Source organism: Bos javanicus, chromosome 17 (assembly GCF_032452875.1).
Source record: "Bos javanicus breed banteng chromosome 17, ARS-OSU_banteng_1.0, whole genome shotgun sequence".
Lineage (NCBI taxonomy): Eukaryota > Metazoa > Chordata > Mammalia > Artiodactyla > Bovidae > Bos > Bos javanicus.
The window spans coordinates 70610450-70632855 of record NC_083884.1 but is presented as its reverse complement, the minus strand read 5'-3'; the positions used below and the strand labels follow the sequence as shown (position 1 = coordinate 70632855).

The 22406-nt window shown below is 42.1% G+C and overlaps 2 protein-coding genes across 11 annotated transcripts in view; one reads left to right on the top strand and one right to left on the bottom strand.

Annotated features, from left to right (window-relative positions):
- The window catches only part of EIF4ENIF1 (eukaryotic translation initiation factor 4E nuclear import factor 1), a 39464-nt gene extending 37722 nt beyond the window's left edge, over positions 1 to 1742 (top strand). For all 8 annotated transcript variants that reach the window (XM_061385457.1, XM_061385459.1, XM_061385461.1 and 5 more), the window contains 2 exons: positions 206 to 370; positions 892 to 1742. In XM_061385457.1, coding sequence (XP_061241441.1) covers positions 206 to 370; positions 892 to 1133 — 407 coding nt within the window. In that variant the 3' untranslated portion in view covers positions 1134 to 1742. The remainder of the gene's footprint in view (positions 1 to 205; positions 371 to 891) is intronic.
- A 4376-nt stretch (positions 1743 to 6118) lies between these two features.
- On the bottom strand, positions 6119 to 20996 carry DRG1 (developmentally regulated GTP binding protein 1). 3 transcript variants are annotated; one of them, XM_061385468.1, is made up of 9 exons: positions 20840 to 20996; positions 19936 to 20059; positions 18852 to 19027; positions 14734 to 14803; positions 12267 to 12436; positions 8980 to 9110; positions 7749 to 7916; positions 7364 to 7486; positions 6119 to 6431 (listed from the first exon to the last, which is right to left on the bottom strand). In XM_061385468.1, exons 1-9 carry the CDS (start codon positions 20879 to 20881, stop codon positions 6332 to 6334), a joined length of 1104 nt encoding a protein of 367 aa, XP_061241452.1. In that variant the 5' UTR covers positions 20882 to 20996; the 3' UTR covers positions 6119 to 6331. The 3 variants fall into 3 exon arrangements, with proteins under 3 accessions (XP_061241452.1, XP_061241454.1, XP_061241453.1); XM_061385470.1 differs by having other exon boundaries at positions 19936 to 20099; positions 20840 to 20926; XM_061385469.1 differs by lacking the exon at positions 20840 to 20996 and adding an exon at positions 20444 to 20792.
- Between the last annotated feature and the right edge of the window lie 1410 nt (positions 20997 to 22406).

The following is a 22406-nucleotide window of genomic DNA, read 5'->3' as shown; positions in this document are numbered from 1 at the left end:
AAGTGCTGTACCATTGGAGGGTCTTATCCCTAGAAAGATATTCCATTGGGTCCAATCTGATCTAGTCCTTAGCCCACTGAAAGATTAGGAACCTAGCTTGAGCAGTCTTCATTCTTAAGGAACTTTCAGATCAGCAAAACTGTATAGTCAAGCTTGAAAATTTTCAGGTACATTATTTCTGATGTTTCTTCTTTCTGCCCAATAGGTGTGCTTCCCCCTGGGATGGACCTGACCCATTTACAGGGACTGTCTGGCCCAATCCTGAGTCAACCCTTTTACCCTTTACCTGCCACTAGTCACCCTCTCCTAAACCCTCGTCCTGGGACACCTCTGCATCTGGCAATGATGCAGCAGCAGCTACAGCGCTCAGGTAGGTTCAGGAGAGGACCAGATGAGCTAAGGATTAGGAGTTTTTGAACCAATTTCCAGTGAAGGGGATAAAATGACACTATTTACTCATACATCCTAGCAAGATTGGATTGGGAATTCCTGTAAAGACAGTTGGAAAGCCAGGTATACCCTGGCTTTTTTTTGGGGGGGGGGGGTATGTTTGCCTCTTTGGAGAAGAGAGGCTGAGAATCCTTCTGACAGATTTAGCATAGGGAGTGCCGAGAGTAGATACTCTCCCTGGCTTGGGTCGTTGCTTCTGCTTGTCATGGGGAGTAGGGGGTGTGTCACCTAAGATGGACTGTCAGTACAAATGGCTTCTGAATAGTTCAGCTTTCCAAGGTACTGTTCTGGCATTTTGGAAAGGAGTTTCCAAAAGAAGCCTAGAATCAATCACCTTGTTAAGAACTGTTCACAGTTTCGTGCACAGTGAAGCACAGCCTAGTGGAGAACTACTTCCCCTCCTTGTGCTCTGAATGAGAACCTTCCTTCGTATCTCCACAGTTCTTCATCCTCCAGGCTCTGGTTCCCAGGCAGCTGCTGTCAGCGTTCAGACGACTCCTCAGAATGTGCCCAGCCGGTCAGGCCTGCCGCATGTGCACTCCCAGCTCGAGCACCGCCCCAGCCAGAGGAGCAGCTCCCCTGTGGGCCTCGCCAAATGGTTTGGCTCAGATGTGCTACAGCAGCCCCTGCCCTCCATGCCCACCAAAGTCATCAGTGTAGATGAACTGGAGTACCGACAGTGAGCAGGGCAGGCGGGGCTCCTGCGCTCACCAAAGCCTGGACCTGCGGCGGCACCTGCTCAGGACTCTGCTTCCTCGTCTCACGTCGGTTTGCGGCTTTTACTTTGTAGCACTCTTGTGTGAAGCTGTCTAGGGCACCCAGGCTTCTGGTGTGGTCATTCTTGTGTGAAGCTGTCTAGGGCACCCAGGCATCTGGTGTGGTCATTCTTGTGTGAAGCTGTCTAGGGCACCCAGGCTTCTGGTGTGGTCTGCGTTATGATGGAAGGAACTTAACCAGTCAGTGGAGTCTACATGGTCTGAATACAGGATGCAGTATTGTCAGTCCTAGAAAGTCTTTTTTTGTAAGATATGTGAATGAAGTGTTGGTGTCTTCACCAAGAGGTGGCACCTTAAGGGTTCTGAGGAAATAAATGTATAGACCCTTATGTACAGACCTGTGTATAAACAACTTTTGTACATACATATAGGATAGCTTTTTTGAAATTATACAGCTGTACATAAAAGTAGCTGGTGTTAGGTAAGCCTGTGTCAACATTTTGGATTTTTTTTTCACTTGTACAGTTGGGGCTTTTTCTTTTGGTTGATTAAAGTTGCATATGCTAAGTGTGTGAATGAAGTGAATGCCACTGCTGTGTTTTCTTCTTCCTGAATCCCTGCCTCTTCAGTAGGTTCTTGAGGGAAATTACCTTGAGTTTTTCTGTAGGACTCATGGACCTGAACTCTGACTGGGAGGAGGAAGCCATGGCCCTCTTTCTTGAGCCTAATGACTCCAATGAGTGAGTTTAGACTGAGCTGACCCTATAGGTAGTCTTATGGCTAATATCAGATGATAATGTGTAATTTCTAAAATTAAACCCAACTAGAGAAAATAATTTATTGGTAATCAGGTATATGGTCCTTTGTCACGTTTACTGGGGCAAAAGTCAACAGTTGGCTTCCTGGGTCTCCAAGTCAGAGTCCCCAATAGGGAAAAATGGAGCCTTAGTATTCTGATTCATTCCAGAATTTTTTCCATATAGAACTTCCCTCAAGATTCTGGTGCCTGTGTTAACTTCTTCTGTGTTCTTACTTCTCCGTTCCGTTATTCTGTGTACCGTAACTACATGCACAACACTGGGGAAAAGGATTCTACCAGAATAACTATGGCCTTGAGTCCCCTTTCCTGACTGAAGGTTTTTTATTCCTCCCAATCTGAGGTGACAAATCTCAAGCTCCTCGACTTAACTCAGCCGATTTCTCAGTTCTTAACCATTTAGGGCCCTCAACTCTAGTTTGACTTCATAGTAGAGGCTCAAATAATGAGACCATTCTGATTCGGCACAAGTGAAGTTAGCAAGATGACTGGATTTTGACTGAAAGGTTAAAAAAACAGCCTAAGGGTTAGGGGTGCAGCCTATAAACCTGGAGCTGCCCACCCTGCCCTATACTTCCAAGAACAAATAGCAAGTCGCTTTTCAACAAAACCTGGCTTTGTGGATTGAGCATGAGGTCTGCCTCTTCATAGTACTTCAGCTTCACCCCTCCCTCCCTGCAGTGGGACCTGAGTGAGTCAACTTCAGAAATAAGCCCTGTTTAGAATTCTCACAAATGCTTTGTTTCATAAACAAAAAATCTGGAAAACAGTCTCAAGCAACAGTGGCAAAACAGAAACCTGGATCCAATTCCATCTAGTGTGTCCTTTCACTTCCTTTCATATTGAACCAACAGTCCTAGGTGTAAAGTGGGGAGGTTGGTTTGAAGCTGCTAGTGAGGAATTCCTTTTTAGGCTAGAAGCTAATACGACAGACATGAACAAATGTAGGCACCAAGCAAAGGGCAAAGCCAGTAGCTGGTGAGATGGGAGTCAGAAGAAAATAAAGGAATGCTGCTAAGAATAGCACAGCAGAAGCTAAATGCATAGATCTTAAAGCTATTTTGGTGAATGGAAGTAGAGGCAAAAAAGGAAGTGAGTACAGTCTTCAGAAACTAAGAGCCAGCTATGGAGTAAGGAGAGCATGATGACATGATGTCTCAGCTAATAAGCCCTCTTACAGGGAGCAACTCTGGGGAGTCTAGCAGGCATGAGACAAGCTTAGAAGCAATCAAAGCTGGAAGGATGTGCAAAGCCTCCTCAAAGTAAAACAGCAGAGGGCCACAGAGAATCTCGTGGAAGTTGAGGGGTCAGGTAGGAAAGAACATTGCCTCCACCCCTAAGAAAGCAGTTGAGCAACCAGTACTTTGAAAATTAGTAATAATGAGAAGTAGGGGGGAAAATGGGAAAGTACAGGAACTTCTGTGGTGGTCCACTGGTTAAAACTCCACACTCCCAGTGCAGGGGCCCTAGGTTCAATTCCTTGTCAGGCAATTAAGATCCTGTGTGCTATGAGGCACAACAAAAAAAAATAAAGCTAATTTTTTTTTTAATGGGAAAATACAGCCAGGTCTTCTTATAGGAGATTATAAGACAGTCTCTTATAAGGTAGAAAGAAAGTCAGGTCCACTGGCCTATAAATGAAAGGAATAAACTCCAAGAATGAAGATAACATACTGGAGTAAACAGACTCTTCAATATTCTACTCCCTTTACTAACAGCTGGTTCAAGAATGGGTATGAGACACTAAGAGGAATTGGCTGTGCAGCTTCTGGGAAATGGCTTCACCAAAAGTTAAGACTCAGCCCTCTTTAGCATCCTCTAGATACTGGTATAAAGCCCAAGGCTATAAAGATATTCTTCGACTGTGAAGGGCGCCATTTGCCCAGCAAAGCAGTGAACAGGATGGCATCATGGAAAGAATTTGGATCTTCAGTGACCCACCAGCTAGCCCATCTGAGCTCCAGACAACTTACGTGAGAGACCAAGTTTTCTTCCTTTCAGCCAGTTAAGTTATTGTCTGCTATTAAACACAGCTTAATACTTTTGGCCACCTGATGACAAGAACCGACTCACTGGAAAAGACCCTGATGCTGGGGAAGATTGAAGGTGGGAGGAGAAGGGGATGACAGAGGATGAGATGGTTGGATGGCATCACCAACGCAATGGACATGAGTTTTAGTAGGCTCCAGGAGTTGGTGATGGACAAGGAAGCCTGGCATGCTACAGTCCATGGAGTTGCAAGGAGTCAGACACAACTGAGCTGAACTGAACTGAAACACAGCTAAAGGCATTTGAAAAGAAAAATGGAAATTCAGGCTATGTTGTGACAGTCAAACAACCCTAGTCGTGGAGTTCAACCCTAGTCGTGGAGTTCAGGAAGAGAAAGCTTTGCCCTGTAGGAATAACGCTCCTTGGTGGCCCCACCCCAGGCAGCATTCCAAACACAAAACTGTACCTCTCCCAGAACTCCCAAGTCTGAGCTCAGAAAGGAGGTAGGGTAATGCTCTCCTCAAACACCAGGGGGCCACTGATGGGGGAAGGGGAAGATGTGGAAGGATGGAAGCAAAGCCCATTCAAAGCATATCCTGAAGCCTTGGAATGAACCCAGATTTCAACATCTTTCTCAACATTCTGGCATTTCATTGCCCAATGAAAGTGAATTTGAGGATTCCTCAAAACCCAATATAAGCTCTGACTGGAAAGTAAACCTTGCTGGAAATCCCATATCTCAGAAAGCCAGTGTCTCTGAAAAGCCAGAGTAGACTCTAAATTATGGCCTCTATCATGAATGTACCAGTGATATCAAGATCTACACCCTCCAAAGTCACTAGGATACCAGGCCTGAGAGGCTTATCTCCTGGGTCTGGGGACAGTGTTAAGCCCAAGCTCTAGGAAGATACGAGAGGGAAACAACTGTCACTAAGATAACAAGAGAAACAACTCCTGGAAAAGGCTGAGTGTGTGGATAATCCCACATCCTCACTGCTCACAGCCTGCTAGAAGCTCTAGTTCACCTCATCTAAAATCAAATTCTGTCTTCCTGTAAATCTGTTTCCCTTGCTGACTTTCTCATGGACCACCCTTCTCTATCATCTGTGCAATCCATAATTATATAGTCTTTGACTTCTCTCTGCAAAGAGCAGGCCAGTTGCCAGGTTTAGGTCTCTCCTCCTGTACACCCACACCCTCTGTCTCCCATATTCTCACTCATCACTCCAACACACAGATTTTTGCCAGTCAATTTTCCACTATCAAGAAAACCCCTTTAAATTCCCTTAATAACCTTTAATGATGTCCTCAGTACCCTCTCTAGCAATCCTGACCCCATTACTTCTTATAACCTACCCTCCCTCCCACCTCCATACAAACACACAGGTGTACCCACAAACCTGCTCTGATCAGACTGGTTGCCTCACTTGCACTGGGCTACCTCCATGCTTTCATCCAGGTTATGTGCTTGGGGCCAGGACTGCCATGGGAAGTCCTGAAGTCAAGAAGGGCTGGGTTATGGCAAAGGAGACAGTGGCATGCAGCTGGCAGCACAGTTCAGCTCAACATTCAGCCCAACACCGATACACAGCTGTGCTCTAACTAAAGGAGAGGAACCAGTGAAAACAACAGCCAACATTCACCAAGTATTTACATATCAGACACTGTGCTAATAAGCATTTTACAAGTACCATCTCTTAACACTAAGAATCTCCATTCTAGAAGGTGTTATTACCATCTCCATGTTACACGAGGAAACTGACACAGAGATCAAGTAATTTATGCAGAGTTCCACAGCTAATTAAAGGTGGGCTTGCCACTCAAAGCCCAATGTGTCTGGTCGGAGTATTTTACTGAACCACCATCTCCCAAGTGGGCTAGACTTGCAGGGAATAATCACTTAACTTACATCAAGTCCTTCCTTTCTCCAGTATCATTAGAGAAAGACCCCTTGAAAGGACTGAAAGGACCACATCCAGTTGGAAGCATCTCATGACTAACCACCAGATGAAATGCTGCAGTCATATTTTTACCCATTTCACATTCAAGACCAAGCTCCCAAGGACCTCTTCTGCAGCTGCCTCACTGTACATAACCATCCTCATTCAATCCATCTCAAAACAAATTCTGACAATGACACATGAACTGTACATAGTCAGCTGGCCTACCAGGTCCTTTATGCAGCTCAACATATAAGGTGACACCAAGTTAAGACAAGTGAAGTTCCAATTTGGGTGCTTCCATCTCCCTCCCTGATCCTGATCCAGTGCCTGTCAAACCCAGGAGGGGCTTGGAGTCAGGTGTTTGATCGTGGAGAAAGCTGCTAGGGTTGGCCCAGCAGATGGGGAAGGGGATGGCATCACTTCTTCACAATCTGAATGACATCCTCGTCCTCCAACGTATGGTCTTTACCCACTTTTTGAGGATTGTGTTTCACAGACAGACCCCACACCAGAGCACTGTATGGAAGGAAAAAAAGAACATTCAGTGTAAATAATCACCTAGCTTCTAGCTACCTAGGTGTCACTTTCTGTTTAGAGTTAGCATTCTAGTTCTTAAGAGTCAAAGACCTGCAACAGACAAGGTTCCCAATCCCCAGTCAAAGCCCAAAGACTTTAGCTTCCCCTGAAGTGTGGCACACTGGAGCCTTCACATAAAATGTGGAAGACTTGAAAGTTATGTGGTTCCCCATGCTCCAGAGCCAATTTATGAAAGTCAAGCAAAAAAATACAAATGAGAAGTGTGACAAGACTAATTTAAAAATAAAAGGAGAAAGCACAGACTTGTTATAGAGAAATACCCTGAAATAATTGATTGGAAATTGATTCCTACAAATGCAATGTCAGTTACAGAATACTAGTTTTCATTGGGCCTATGAACCATCAGTGGTTACTGGTAAGAAACGTAGGATATCCTTCCTTAGCCATACTAGGAGAACTCTATCAAGAGAGTATTTGCTTATCCAAAAGGTTTAGGGGGGGCTCAGTACCCAGTGAAGCCCAATATGATGCTGGCAGGAAGAATTAACATTTTGTGTTTGCCAAGAGGAAAATGAATTAACAAGAGAACCTCAGAGCAATTTGTATTGTCAGCCCTCCCAACTTGAAACGGTGTTTAGGGCTCTTCCTGCTCCAAGTTGGCATGGTGTCACTTTCTGTTTTGATTTAGCATTTAAGAAGACATTGCAAGGTTCTAACCAAGCAAGCATTTCCTGATGCCTAATTTCTATAACAGGGAGGCCTGGCATGCTGCGATTCATGGGGTCGCAAAGAGTCGGACACGACTGAGCGACTGAACTGACTGAATTTCTATAACACTATCCTAAGAATTATTCATTAGAAGAATCAGTAGCTCACAGGGAAAAGAAGGCACCACATGCCATCATACTTACTATTTAAATTCTTTGATAAGATTTTTGTGAATCTTCATGCAGAAATCCTCCACCGTGGTCCTGGAGTAAGGCAGCACCACTGGAGACGTGTAATCGGGCAACTGGCCCTTGGGTTTGGTGTAACTAGAATACAGAGGGAGCAAGGCTGCTTACTTCTTAGAATGCTTCATGGGTGAACACAACTTAACCCTCCATCAACCCAGACCAGACATGGATAACCTCTATCTTGAGGGAGAAGATGCCCTCAATATGGCCTTGCAGATGATAGGGATTAATTTATTTTTATCTCCAAAAACAGATTATGTTAATGAGCTCTAGCAGGTATTATTTTTGGACAGTCTGCTTTAAGTCCTACAGTAATAACACCCTCTCCACTAAGACTTACATCCTCACTAGTTTCAGATAGTCCCAGATCTTTTCCAACAGGTCATCAAAATTCCAGCGGTGATGGGCAGAGATGGGTACACAGTGTGGCACCTTATAGATAATATCCAACTCCTCAATGGAAATCTGATCAATCTTATTTAACACATAGATACAGGGGATATAGACTCTACAGAAATAGAAAAACAGTATGTTAGTCTAGAGCTGTGGACAAGACTGTCAGTCTGATTCAACAGCCCCTCACCCAGGACTCAAAATCAGAGACTCTAAACTGGAATCATGAGGAAGTCAGCCAAAAAAAAGAAAATGTTTCCTATCAAAATAAGGTAGAACATGCAAAAAGTGAATTATCAGTTAAGAAGTAACGGAACTCAAGCCACAGTCCCTAGTCATGCAACTAATTATTGAGAAAGCATGCTGCAGTGTAAATAATATAAGCTTTAGAGTCACACAGAATGTATTCCCAGCTCTGTCACTTTCTAGACATGTGTCCCTAGGCGATCTCAGAGTTAATTTCCCAGTTGTTTTATGAACTGTAAGAATGTAAAACACTTCTAATAGTATAATAACTTCAAGAATTAAAAAAAAAAATTTTAAACACAACATCTAGCAGTGTCACAATCCTAACTGTTCAATCAATAGGGCAGCTAAGGTTACTAATAATTAGGCCAGCTACAACTTCTCAGGCTTCAGTTGCCTCACTTATAAAACATGTAACTCAAAGCACCAGTTTTTGTCTGTTTTCAAAATGCCAGAAATAACAGTAGTTTCAATTATTAATTTCAAATAGTACTGTCTCATGTTATGTAAGATCTCAGTTATGTACTCTTAGAGAACAGATACATCCCAGTCTGCTCTAAGTTCTGCAGAAGAGCCTACAGAATTTCTCAGATGGATTAATTCTGTGAGAGCAGACTGAGAACCTACTCTCTTGAACCATCATACAACACAGAGCTTAGGGGATAGTCTAGTTCATAGCAAGTAACTGAAACAAGCAATTTGATAATCATCAAACTTCAGAGCAAAGAAGGATGTTAGCAATCAAGAACAACCCTTCATTTTATCAAGAAAGCAAGGAAAAAAAGAAGAAAAAAAAAAAGAAAGAAAGCAAGGCCCACTATTATTAATAAGAGCACAACTGGAGTTAGAACTGCTATCTGCCAGATTCACAATCCAATGCTGTTTCCATTACAAGGCTTCAAATTCAAACTCAGGCACCATTTAATCAGTACCTGTTTCCTTCCACCACATCAATGAGGTCATCTGCTGTGGCGTCACTACGCAGAGTCACATCAGCGTTATGGATTTTGTACTCAGCCAGAATGCTCTTCACAGTTTCAGCATCCAGCTCACTCTGAGGGCACTGAATGGGCACAGAAGACAACTGGTCAGAGAGCAAAAAAAAAAAAAATCTCCTAAAAGTGTCTGTTGATATACCCAGATAATTCTAGATAAAGGGCAAATTCATTTCTAAAGACCGTTATCCTAGATAAGACAGGCTTTGAGTAGGAAATACTTAAAATCTAAAGAGGTAATTAAATTAAAATGTCATATGGGTGGGCCCTAATCCAATATGACTCATGTTCCCCCTTACAAGATTGGAACACAGACACACAGAGGGAGGATCATACGAAAACACAGGAAAAGACAGCCATTTATAAGCCAAAGACAGAGGCCTCAGAAGAAACCAGTATGGCTCACATCTTGATGTCAAATATCCAGGCTCCAGAATTAAGAGAATTATATTTCTGCTGTTTACACCACCCACTCTATAGTACTTTACTACAGCAGCCATAGCAAAAATACAGAAAGAAGCCTCCAACTCAAACATTATGAGAAGATAATAGGAAAGATCTTTGGGGCAGGACAGCTTAAGTCTATGCCAGTCAAATAATTGGGACCTCTAGAATATTAGATGTTATAGGAAATTCTCAATCCTCAATTATATGACTTAGAAGGAGCATTTGATAGAACCGATCACTCTACCAATCTGAAACACTTTCTTTAATTGGCTTTCAGGATTCTAAACTTCTCTGATTTTCTTTCTTGACTGAGAAGTTTCATTTGCTGATTCTTCCCATCTCCTGGCCTCTAATCATTGTGAGAGGGTGGAGGAAGGTATCACAAAGCTCAATCCTTGGAACTCTTTTCTATTTATACTCCCTTCCTCAGCTAAGTGATCTCAGCTAAGCTCATGGCTTTAAAATTGATAACCAATAAATTTATACCTGCAACAAGATCTTTCATCAAATGCCTACTGCTACTGCTAAGTCACTTCAGTCGTGTCTGACTCTGTGCGACCCCATAGACGGCAGCCCACCAGGCTCCCCCGTCCCTGGGATTCTCCAGGCAAGAACACTGGAGTGGGTTGCCATTTCCTTCTCCAATGCATGAAAGTGAAAAGTGAAAGTGAAGTCGCTCAGTCATGTCTGACCCTCAGCAACCCCATGGACTGCAGCCTACCAGGCTCCTCCATCCATGGGATTTTCCAGGCAGGAGTACTGGAGTGGGGTGCCATTGCCTTCTCCGATCAAATGCCTATTTGACAGTAATATTTGGGTATCTAACTTGAGTGTTACTGGCATCTTAATATCTGATCTTCCCCTCCCTTCCAAACCTATTCTGCACTTAAATCCTACCATTTTAGTCACGAGAGTCCGTTTTCTAGCTCATAACAAAAACTCACCATCACCTCTTTCTCTCACAACCCACATCCAGTTTAGCTGTAATTCCCACCAACTATTTCCAAGATCTTTCCACAATAACTACTCCACATCTCCTCCACTATTACAACTCTGATCTAAGAAACAATCACCTCTTGCCTAGATTATTTTAATAACCTCTTAAATGGGTTCTGTGTTTCTGTTCTTAACCCATTTCAGTCTGTTTTCAACAAACAGCCAGACTGATTCCATTAAAACCTGAATCAATTTTATTCCACAGACTGGAACCCAACCAAATTCTGCAAAGTAAAAGTATGTACGGCCCTATGCCATGACTTTGTTTCTTAACTATTCTTCTACTTGCTCATCCTGTTGGTCTTCAAACAAGCAAAGGCAAGCTCTACCTGTCTTGCACTTGGATGTTCCCTCTACGTGAAATGCCCTTCCTCAAGATATTCATTTGGTTCACTCCTTCTTGTCACCTCAGTGAAGATTTCTCTGATCAACCTACTTAGAACCACAACCCTTCCACCAACACTCTCCATCCTCTTTCCCTAGTTAACTTCTGTCCTTAGTTTATCCTAACATAATATGCTGTAATAGTGCAGCAGGTAGCACTCAGACTCATAATATACTATAATCACTCATTAATTTTGTTTGCTACTTACCCATTCGAATATAAAGCCAGGAATTTTTGCCCCCTCTTCCATTTCCAAATAGGAAAAGGAGTACATCAAGCCTGTATATTGTCACCCTGCTTATTTAACTTATATGCAGAGTACATTATGAGAAATGCTGGGCTGGAGGAAGCACAAGCTGGAATCAAGATTGCCGGGAGAAATATCAATAACCTCAGGTATGCAGATGACACCACCCTCATGGCAGAAAGTGAAGAAGAACTAAAGAACCTCTAGATGAAAGTGAAAGGGGAGAGTAAAAAAGTTGGCTTAAAGCTCTACATTCAGAAAACTAAGATCATGACATCCAGTCCCATCACTTCATGGCAAATGGATGGGAAACAGTGTCAGACTTTATTTTTCTGGGCTCCAAAATCACTGCAGATGGTAACTGCAGCCATGAAATTAAAAGATGCTTACTCCTTGGAAGGAAAGTTATGACCAACCTAGATAACATATTAAAAAGCAGAGACATTACTTTGCCAACAAAGGTCTGTCTAGTGAAGACTCATGAGAGTCCCTTGGACTGCAGGGAGATCCAACCAGTCCATCCTAAAGGAGATCAGTCCTGGGTGTTCATTGGAAGGACTGATGCTGAAGCTGAAACTCCAATCCTTTGGCCACCTGATGTGAAGAGCTGACTCATTTAAAAAGATCCTGATTCTAGGAAAGATTGAGGGCAGGAGGAGAAGGGGACGACAGAGGATGAGATGGCTGGATGGCATCATCAACTCAATGGACATGGGTTTGGGTGGATTCCGGGAGTTGGTGATGGACAGGCTGGCATGCTGTGGTTCATGGGGTCGCAAAGAGTTGGACACGACTGAGCAACTGAACTGACTGAACTTCCATTTCCCCGGAAAGCCTAAAACAATGGTGGCCCATGGGAGGTGCTCTATAAATCTGTGTTGAATGAATGAAAATAGATGATATAAGCAGCCATCTACTTCATGCAAGCATAAGCTTTAGTTCCATACCACCCCAAAGAGGAAATAAAGCCACAAAAGTAGTCTAAGACGGACTCCTGTCCTACTCTGTCAGTCATTACAATGTCATTGTAGGACTTCAATTAGCTCTGGGAGAAGCCAAGCAATTTCCAAATGTCAGTGTCCACAAACCACAATCCACTCTCCACCCCAGTCCCTTCAACAACCTACCCCATATACTTTCTTCACTTACAGTGGCTGTGAGATTAATGCCTCCTTTATCCTTCTTCTTAAAGCCAATGTTGGGGGGTTTGCTGTTCAAGCGAATGCCAAAGCCTTCCAGCTCATTTTCAATTATCTTCTTATGTCCCAAGGGTTTCAGGACATCCAGAACAATCAAGATCAAGTTACACGTTCTGGCCACTGAAGAATTGAAAATAAAAAAATCTTTTTCAAAGATCATTAAAGACCTGCAAATGCAGGAGATGTAAGAGACGAAGGTTCGATCCCTGGGTAGGGAAGGTCCCCTGAAGGAGGAAATGGCAACCCACTCCAGTATTCTTGCCTCAAAAATCCTATGGACAGAAGAGCCTAGTGGGCTACAGTCCATAGCGTCACAAAGAGTCGGACACAACTGAAGTGACTTAGCATGCATACATATACACACACACATGAAGTTAAGGTTTCCAAAGATTTATGCCAGAGTCACTCTGCAATGTATGCTTTGTTTTCTGTTAGTGCATGGAGAGATGTGTCTAGATCTAGATATACTAGCATTCTAGATACACTAGCAGAAAAATAATTTGGAATGAAGATACAAACCAGGTAATAACCTGAATCCCTGAAAAAGTTCAGAAAGATTTAAAAGAAAACAGTTATCCAGTTCGCATATTTTTTGTCAACTTTCTTGAGCTATAATTTATAAAAAAATTAATAGTACCCATGTTAAGCATACAATTTGATCACAAATGTATACACCTATGTAACCACCATAGCAACTGAGATTCGGAACATTTCATCATCTCCAAAAGTTCCCTTGTACCCCTTTGCAATCTCTCCCTTTCAATTCCCAGTCACCCACTGCTCTGTCACCATAGGTTAAGTTGCATTTTTAAGAATTTTCTATAAATGGAATCATACAAAATATAGTCTTTTGTGCCCAACTCTTTTCATTTAGCAAGTTCCTAATAGTCATCCATGAATGACTTCAAACCTATAATTCTATAAATAGCTAAATTATTACTTTAATGTAAGGGTGAAATAAAAATACTTTCAAACATGAAAAAAACACGAACAATTTACCTATCATTCACTCTTTTTCGTTAAGTTTCTAAATAATGTACTTCAGCAAAACATGAAAATAACCCAAAAAAGGTAAGACAACAACTCTAAGAAATAGGGGATCCCATACACAATCTCAGCCATGCAAAAAATCTGGAGCTGGAGAAGGAAATGGCAACCCACTCCAGTATTCTTGCCTGGGAAATCCCATGGACAGAGGAACCTGGTGTGCTACAGTCCCTGGGGTCACAAAGAGTCAGACATGACTGAGCAACTTCACTTTCACTTTCAAGAAATAAATGTATCTATAAAAAAAAAAAATCTGGAGCTACACTGTCCAACACAGACTCCACTAGCCACCTGGAGCTATTCAAATTTAAATTAAAATGATAAAATTTAAAATTCCATAACTCAATTGCACCAGGCACACAAAGTCCTCAATAGCCACTGTATTCAAATATCTAGAAAAATACTGATTGATAGGCATTTGATCTACTGGAACATTTGAAAACTATTAGCAAACAGAAAAGCAAACAAAATAAGAACCAATTATTAACTCAATGAAAAACAAATTTAAAAAACAAATTTCAAGATTAAAGAAATCAAGTCATAATACAGTACTTATCTCAGCACTGAATAAGTTACACAGTCATTACATAATAACATAAACCATGACTGATGAGTTAACTAAAAATTATAACTTGAAAAAATATATTTGAAAATATATTTGAAAAAATAGAAGAGATATGGAGTATGAGAGAGCTAATTTCCTACCATAACATGAAACCAATAGATGGTATTTAAAATTAATTAACCATGAAACAGTAATATAAGCATAACATTTTAAAATATGAAGTAGAAGAAACAGTTGAAGACTTGACAGTACTTGCCAATGGGGAATGACAGTAGAGATGAAAACAGATGGAGTAGCAGATTAGTGCAATTTATGATTAGTCTTTTTTTTTTTTTTTTAAAGGTTGCATCATGTGGCTTGTGGTCCTTGACCAAGGATTGAATCCACTCCCTAAGCAGTGAAAGCATGGAGCTCTAACCACTGGACCACCAAAGAATTACCCTATGATTAGCCTTTTATAACATTTTACTTTATTTACTTTTTTGTATAAAATTTTACTTTAAATGAAAAAAAAAAAGAAGAAAAGGCATGAGTGGGAGTCAGGAAACCTGAGGTCTAGCTCTGAATCTGTCACAACAGGGCAACATTCTATCAAAGCGCTTCACTTCTCCTGTCCTTCCTTTCCCTTCAAATGGGGGTCTGGACTGTTCTCTGAATACCTTCAAGTTCCAACATTTTGCTCCAGTGAGAAGTCAGGTAAAACTACTCCCTTCACTGTGGTGCCAACTCCAAGCTCCACAGTCCCTAAAGGAACAGCACCCAGTGAAGAGATGATATACCAGGACGGTGGCCCCAGAATACCCACCTGCAATGACTTGACGGCCTCTACCTTTCCCATCCTTGGCACCCTCAATGATACCTGGGAGATCCAGAAGCTGCAAGATTAAGGAGAGAAAAGGAAAAGTTGGTTATAAATCTCAACAGATTAAACAGAATGATTTAAGTATTCAAAATTCAGGAGATCCAAATCTAACCTTCCTTGTAAGTCAATGTGTAAATCTTACTTTTACTAAGCATCTACTAAATACCAGCTGCAAGCTTCTTACATACTTTATCTCACTCAAAATACGTAGCAAGTCTGTGAATAAGGATATTAGTTGAAGTTCAGAGAGGATAAGTGGTTTGCCCAAAGTCACAGTCCAAATAAATCAGATTTTAATCCACATCTTGGGGACACAAATCCATAATTCTACCTTAGTGTCTTTCAATATTTTCCCACTTTGCAGAAAGTTGAGCCTCCACACAAATTCTTTACTATAGATAATAACTGGATCATGATATTCACAAGTGATAAATCCTGAGACCTTTGCAAATCCTCCAATTCACAAAAATTTCTGCAGCCATTCTTAAGCAAGCACATAAGAATCGCCTATAAAACAATTCAGAATGCAGATATTTAAGCCCTATTCCTGCAAATTCTACTTTGCAAGAGCCAAAGTAGGATTCAGATACTGATGTGTATTTCAAAAGGCTCCAAGGGTGACTCTGATATGTGTCCTCAGTTGAAAATAACCACTCAATTGCCCGGGAAATGCAATAAAGTAAAACTTCACATAAGTCACAGTGTATGTACCTAATGATAAGAACATCAAAACCAAATCTGTAGCACTCATGATTCAAATTCATAAACTACAGTTACAAGCTCTTAAGAGTCCGTTACAAGCATATGTAAAACCTGAAAATACCAAGGGCCATGGTACTGAATGGCCAATACTGAATTATCTACATGAACAGACAGGGATATAGTTAGAGCTTATCAAAACATCATTTAAAACTAGTCTTTGCTGGGGAATTCCCTGGCAGTCCAGTGGTTAAGACTCTCCACTTTGAATGCCGAGGGCCTGGGTTTCATCCCAGGTCTAGGAACAAAGATCCTACAAGCTGTGCAGCATGGCCAAAGGGAAAAAAAACAACTATCCTTTGTGGTAAGCATATCTGATATTACAGAAATATACTTCACATTAAATAAACCACAAGGAAAAAGAACAAACTCGGGAGGTGTTTAGAGTTCAACTTTTCCATTCAAGAACCTGCTCAAAAGCTCCTCTCTATTCCTCACTACATAATAAATAACATCACCTCCTCTAAAACTGGGACTAGTGAGCACACCAGATCTTGATTTCTAAGTACCTGTCTCCAACAAAAGGGAGGAACAGCTCCTTCAGAAGTGGTTCATTGCAGGGCTGGGGCAGGGAAAATATAAGATAAGCCTGGGGACCTCCCTGGTGATGCAGGGGCAAAGACTACACTCCCAATAATTCAGGGGGCCTAGGTTCAATCCCTGGTCAGGGAACTAGATTCTGCCTTCTGCAACTAAGACCTGGCACAGTGCAATAAATAAAATAATATTTCCTTTAATATTAAACTGAGAAAAAAAGAGCAAGAGCTTTCTAACTGTGGCAGCTGAACATGTTGGAGAAATTTATTGAGGCCCCAACACACATAAAAGCAAGTTAACTTAAGCTTTTCTTGAGAGGGAAATATTTAAAATTACATTAAACTATTTAAATATTTTAAATTACACTGAACTATTAAAATGTGGCAACTAAATTTCACCCAATAAAAACAGGCCATCCTTTACATATATGAATTTCAGATTACAACTAAGAATTGAGAAAAGAAAAAATATATCTTCAAATCACATAACTGTAGGATTTTAAGATCTGGATGCTAACCTACTTTAAATTCGAATGCCTTTAGAAGTTAAAGCAGATATATGTGCATGTCCATATACATAGATACACAACACACACACATACATATATATGACAAGAGTCCTAGGGACTCTGGCAAGGTGAAACATAAGCCCCATAATTTTTAAAGCACTGTACATCCACTTTGCAGGCCAATCTCTGACTATGTGAAACATCAGTTTTCTTCTAACATCACTGGTTAATTGGTTAGTTGGTGGTTCAGCTACTAGTTGAACATCTCCAGACACAGTAACTAATTACCTCAAGAGGTACTATTCCATTTTTAGGCATCTTTATTGTTAAAAAAATCTTCCTAACAACACCACCAACAACAAAAACCAGAAATCAATCTCCTTATAATTATTAGATGGTTCTAATTTTGTATACCATTCCCCAGAGAATCACAGATAATGAATCCTCTGCCACAAAAGAGCCTTTAAAAAAACATTTTGAGGGCAATCATTTTAATCCAGTTAAACACACCTACTAGTATGCCTACTTAACTTGGTTTCTGGAGAAAGTTGAAAGGGAAGGAAAAACAGGCAGAGGGCACAGATGGAAAAGAAAGCACCATGAAAAAAAGGAAGAAAAAAACCTGAAAAGGTCAAAAGAGACTGAAATAAATAAAGGTTTTAAGGAAAAGACAAGAAAAGAGAGGGGTTTTACCAAGCATTGCCATAACATCTCTTCAGGAAAGAGGTTACTCTCTGAACTGACAAAACTGACTATCAATAAGATTCTGAAATCCGATGAAATTAAGAAATGGTCCAGATATGCCCAAGTGTCCTCATTCTTATTATATACATTGGCATGGAGTCCTAGAAAGGCATGTGTTCTAATGGAACCTAACCAGAAAGAAAAAGTCACTGAAAATACCACCAGGACACTGGTCCCTCCTTACTTCAGACTCTGTAATAAGGAAATATGAATGCACTTCACAACTCACTCTGTAACTCACTGTTTAGAGGGAAAACAAATGCCTACGCTAAAGAGTTTTTAAATCTTCTGCCAAGGCACTGGGGGCATTCTGATTTTCAAGACAAACAGCAATTCTCAGTATCTGTCAACCTACTAGATCCAAGAAGCTCACAATTTCACCATTAGATTCTACTACACCGATTTCAAAAATAACAGATCCAAATCTTTGGAAAGTTGGATTTTTCAGAGATTACTATGGCAAAAATTAAGCAACACACAAAAATAAGGGTGGAAAAAGAAACAAATGTGGCAGTATTCAATCTGACTCCAAAGTCTGAGAAGTTACATGGTACCTAACAGTGTCCATATCCCATTAGTAAATAACTAATTATTATTTACTTACAGCTACAGTAAATGTAGCTGTAAGATCATAAATAATTGTTTGGCTCTAACTATTAAAGGAACAGGTTACTTCTCTTGGTCTGGAGCACCACAAAAAATTACTAGAAACAGAAAAGTTATCAGGAAATAATTACTAAGACACTGAGGGTATGAACCTACTGAGACACTAAGGGTTTGGGAACCTCTAGCCTAGATTCAAATGTCATGAAATTCAGAACCTTACCTTCTTAGCTGCAGAGCCAAAAAGAAAGTGTTACATCATATTTTACACATATCTTTCATACCCAAGTGGACTCCTCATTTGGGAGCCCTAAATCTATCATCTATCTGAGAACTTTTGAAGACAACAACTTCATTAAGCCTCACAGATAAGAATTACCTTCTAAAAAGGGTCTGATCATGTTATTCTTTATTAAGAAGTTTCTAATGGCTCCCAGCTATGTACAAGATAAAATTCAACTTCCTTGACAGGCACATAAGATCCTTCATAATTCAGCTCTAATCTACCTTTCCAAATTCAGTTTCTACTACTTCCTATCCACAGCTAAGCTCAAAATGCAGGCTGTTCCCCATTACAGCTGCCTGAAATTGCCCTTTATATTCTCCAGCTGATAAAATTCTAATAAACATCAAAACCCATCTTACTGTCACTTTCCATGTAAAGCTTTTTCTGTCTTAGCAGACCTTCCCTCACCCCATCCTCAGGTGGAAAAAGCAGTCCTTCCTTTCTCCGTGTTTTTACAAACGATATTTTTATTTGTATGCACTGGTCTTCTGTCTCCCCTGCTAGCCAAAGAGGTTCTGGTAGATCAAATACGAGGCTTGGCATACAGAAAGTTCCAAGTAAGTTTTTTTTTAATGAATGGAAGAACTGACTTCTTCCAGTCCTTGGCCTGCAGGCCTAACTTACCTGGATCTTAGCACCTTTGTATCTGATGACGCCAGGCACAGTGGTCAGGGTAGTGAACTCATAGGCTGCCACCTCAGAATATACCCCTGCCAGGTTACTGAGCAGCGTTGACTTCCCCACAGACGGAAAACCCACAAACCCAATTCGAGCATCACCCGTCTTGGCAACATCAAATCCTAAAATATCAATAAATATAAAAAGAAGAATGTTATCCTGGGAGCATTGAGACTCAAGCAATTCCTTTTACACTCTGGTCGCCTACCCCTCTAAAACCTATTTCTCCAACTTTTAACAGTTTTATCTCTAGGGTAGAACTTAAGCACACAAAATTCCCCCATGGCAATTCACAGTATTTAATGGATTGTTTGATGGAAAAACTTTATACCTCTAACTGTTGTTATATACCTATGCACAGTATTTAGGGCCCAAATATTATACAATAATTGATCTAAAAAACTTTTTTTTTTTCCCTACAAACTCTGGGAACTGTGTGACTAGCAGGAGTTTTCTTTTCTTACAATTAGTTGCAAACAAATTCAAAGCCAAATTTGTGGCCCTTCTCTAGAAGTGTACAGACCTTGTGACATTACTTTTCATACCAACTTTCTCTTGGCTTCAACTTACTCTTCCTACCTTCACTTCCCTTTGCAGGAACTTCCTTTATCTTGTCGACTCTTTATTTATACATTTCACTGAGCCAACATAAATCTATTTTGGATCAGGACAGGATATACATAAACAAAACCCTAGTTCACTTAGAGAGAATATTCATTAACCTTTGAAATCAGCAGAATTGGGAATTCCCTGGCAGCCCAGTGGTTACAACCCTGCACTTTCACTGCCAAGGCCCAGGTCAATCCCTGATAGGGGAACTAAAATCCCACAAGCAACATTGTATGGCCAAATAAAAAAAAAAACCCACACAAACCCAGAAATCAATAGAATAAAAATAAACACAATTCAAGAATTTAAGCTTAGAAAACATAAATCTACTTCGATAGACATTTCTAAACTAGTTTTTACCTTTACTACTTTCATAAAAATTACACACACACAAAAGGAAAAGAGAAACCCAAACACAAACCTTCTCCTGGTCCTCCACCACCACCACCTTTTGGAGTAATGAGCTCCCTGCGAAGCTTAGCAAGACGAGCCTTAAGCAACCCTAGGTGGTGTGCTGTGGCCTTGTTCTTCTGAGTCCGAGCCATCTATTAGGGAGGAATCACAGCCATAAATCAGAAGCAGTTCCTACAAGGTAAAACATCCAGAATGAATGCTCCCTCAGCTCTGAGAAGGATGTTTTCTTCTAAGTCCTCTAACGTCACTATACCCATTTTAAGTCAGACTTTGAAAGAGTAAAAATCCATTCTCTCCATCACCCAGTCAATTCGCCTCATTACAGAGCAAACAACTGAGGCCCAGAGAAGAAATGTGACCAAAATCATTACAATCAGCGTTCACAGATTAGACTACAACTCAACTGCTGAACCCTTTTCAACTGCTTGTACCCCGTGTACCCCAATCGATTTTAAAGAACTCTGAGCCCTTCAGACAGAAGAACCACACAACAGTCCAGGTGAAATCAAACCTACCACAGGTGACAATTTACTTCCAGATCCTATTCCCGGGAGCAACACTCTGGGAAAGGGGGTCACCAAAGCAGAGACTAGGGAAGAAGGGGTGTGAAGAAAGACACTGAGGTTCGTGAGCAAGTCAAGGCTAAAGTGAGGAGATAGGATTCCGTGCTGCTCACAGAAAAGAAACAGAAAACTGAAAGTTCAGACAGAAGCCGAATGCTGGGAGGGGGCGCCAAGTAAGGTGCAAAAGTAAGTAGCGCGGGCCCGGGCTGAGGGGAGTCAAGAAGAGCGAGCAGAGGCTGAGGGGAGGCCGGCAACGCGGCCCCGGGCCTGACACGTCTGAGGGGAGCTCAGGCGGGAGCAACGCCGCTTCAGAGGAAGGCTAGGACGGAGCGTTCGAGCGTCCGTTACCTCGGCTTCGATCTCCGCGATCTTAGCTAGGGTGCTGCTCATGGTGGCGAGTTGCGGGGGACTCAACGGCCTCCACGGGAGCAGTTCCCCGCCTCACAGTCGCCGGCAGACCGGCCACAACCACCAGGCGCTACAGCCGTGCGCAAGCGCGGTATTTCCTGTTTCTCACGAGAGTTCCCCGCGTGGCTCACCGCGAGATTTACAACGTGAATTGGTTTCCTCCTCCTCCTCCTCAGCCAGCCCCGCCCCGTCCCGCGAGCCAGTGCGGTGTCATAGAGCCCGCGGGACTGGGGGCCAGAGAGGCCGCCCCGGTCCTTACCTCCCCGAGCGCGCTGAGGGTCGCGCGCCGCTCGGCCCCGCCCCGCCGGACGTGCGCTCCGCGTAGGGCTCCGCGCCCAGCGCCCGGCGCGTGGTGTATGTGGAGCGACTCCTTGCTGCTGACCCGCAGCGATCAGACTCTCTTTCCTGAAAAGGGCACCCACATCTTCCTCTCCAGCACCGACGGGTGCTGGGGCCCCTTTCCCTGCTGGGGAGACACCCCGAGGACTGCTTGGCCTCCTGGGTTGATGTGGAGACCGATCTTCAGCCTGTCTTGTCCTCTTGGGAAAAGAAAATACCCCCTTTCCATCACTCAAAACTATTTTTAGCTGTCTGTTTTGTTTACCCCCCCAACCCCGAGTAAAGTGCGTGGCACATGGTGAGGCTGCAGTAAACGCATGCTTGGATAATTCCCAAAGAACCGGTCCTTGGAACATTGCTTGTAATACTGAAAAACTCTAAACTGTGTTAAGGATAATTAAATAGCGGTACCTCCATGCTGTGAAATACTATTTCAGGCATTAAAACGTAGATCTGTGTGGTCTTAACTGAAAGGATGTCCAGGAGATAGTGTTTCAAGAAAAAAATGGTAGCAAGACTGCACCTACGTTGTGATCCCAATTATGTTGAAGTTCAGTTCAGTTCAGTTGCTCAGCCGTGTCCCACCCTTTGTGACCCCCTGGGCTGCCGCACGCCAGGCCTCCCTGTCTACCAACTCCTGGAGTTTATTCAAACTCATGTCCATTGAGTAGGTGATGCCATCCAACCATCACATCTCATTTCATCCATCAGAACAAGACCCAATTTCCCCCTCAGTCAGTCTCTCCCATCAGGAAGCTTCCATAAGCCTCTTATCTTTCTCCATCAGAGGGCAGACAGACTGAAAATCACAGTCACAAAAAACTAACCAATCTATCACATGGACCACAGCCTTGTCTAACTCAATGAAACTAAGAGCCATTCCTTGTAGGACCGTGCCATGTAGGGCTACCCAAGATGGACGGGTCATGGTGGAGAGGTCTGACAAAACGTGGTCCACTGGAGAAGGGAATGGCAAACCACTTCAGTATTCTTGCCTTGAGAACCCCAATGAACAGTATGAAAAGACAAAAAGATAGGACATGGAAAGATGTTAAAGTTCAGTTCAGTTCGGTCACTCAGTCGTGTCCGACTCTTTGTGACCCCACGAATTGCAGCATGCCAGGCCTCCCTGTCCATCACCAACTCCCAGAGTTCACTCAAACAAATC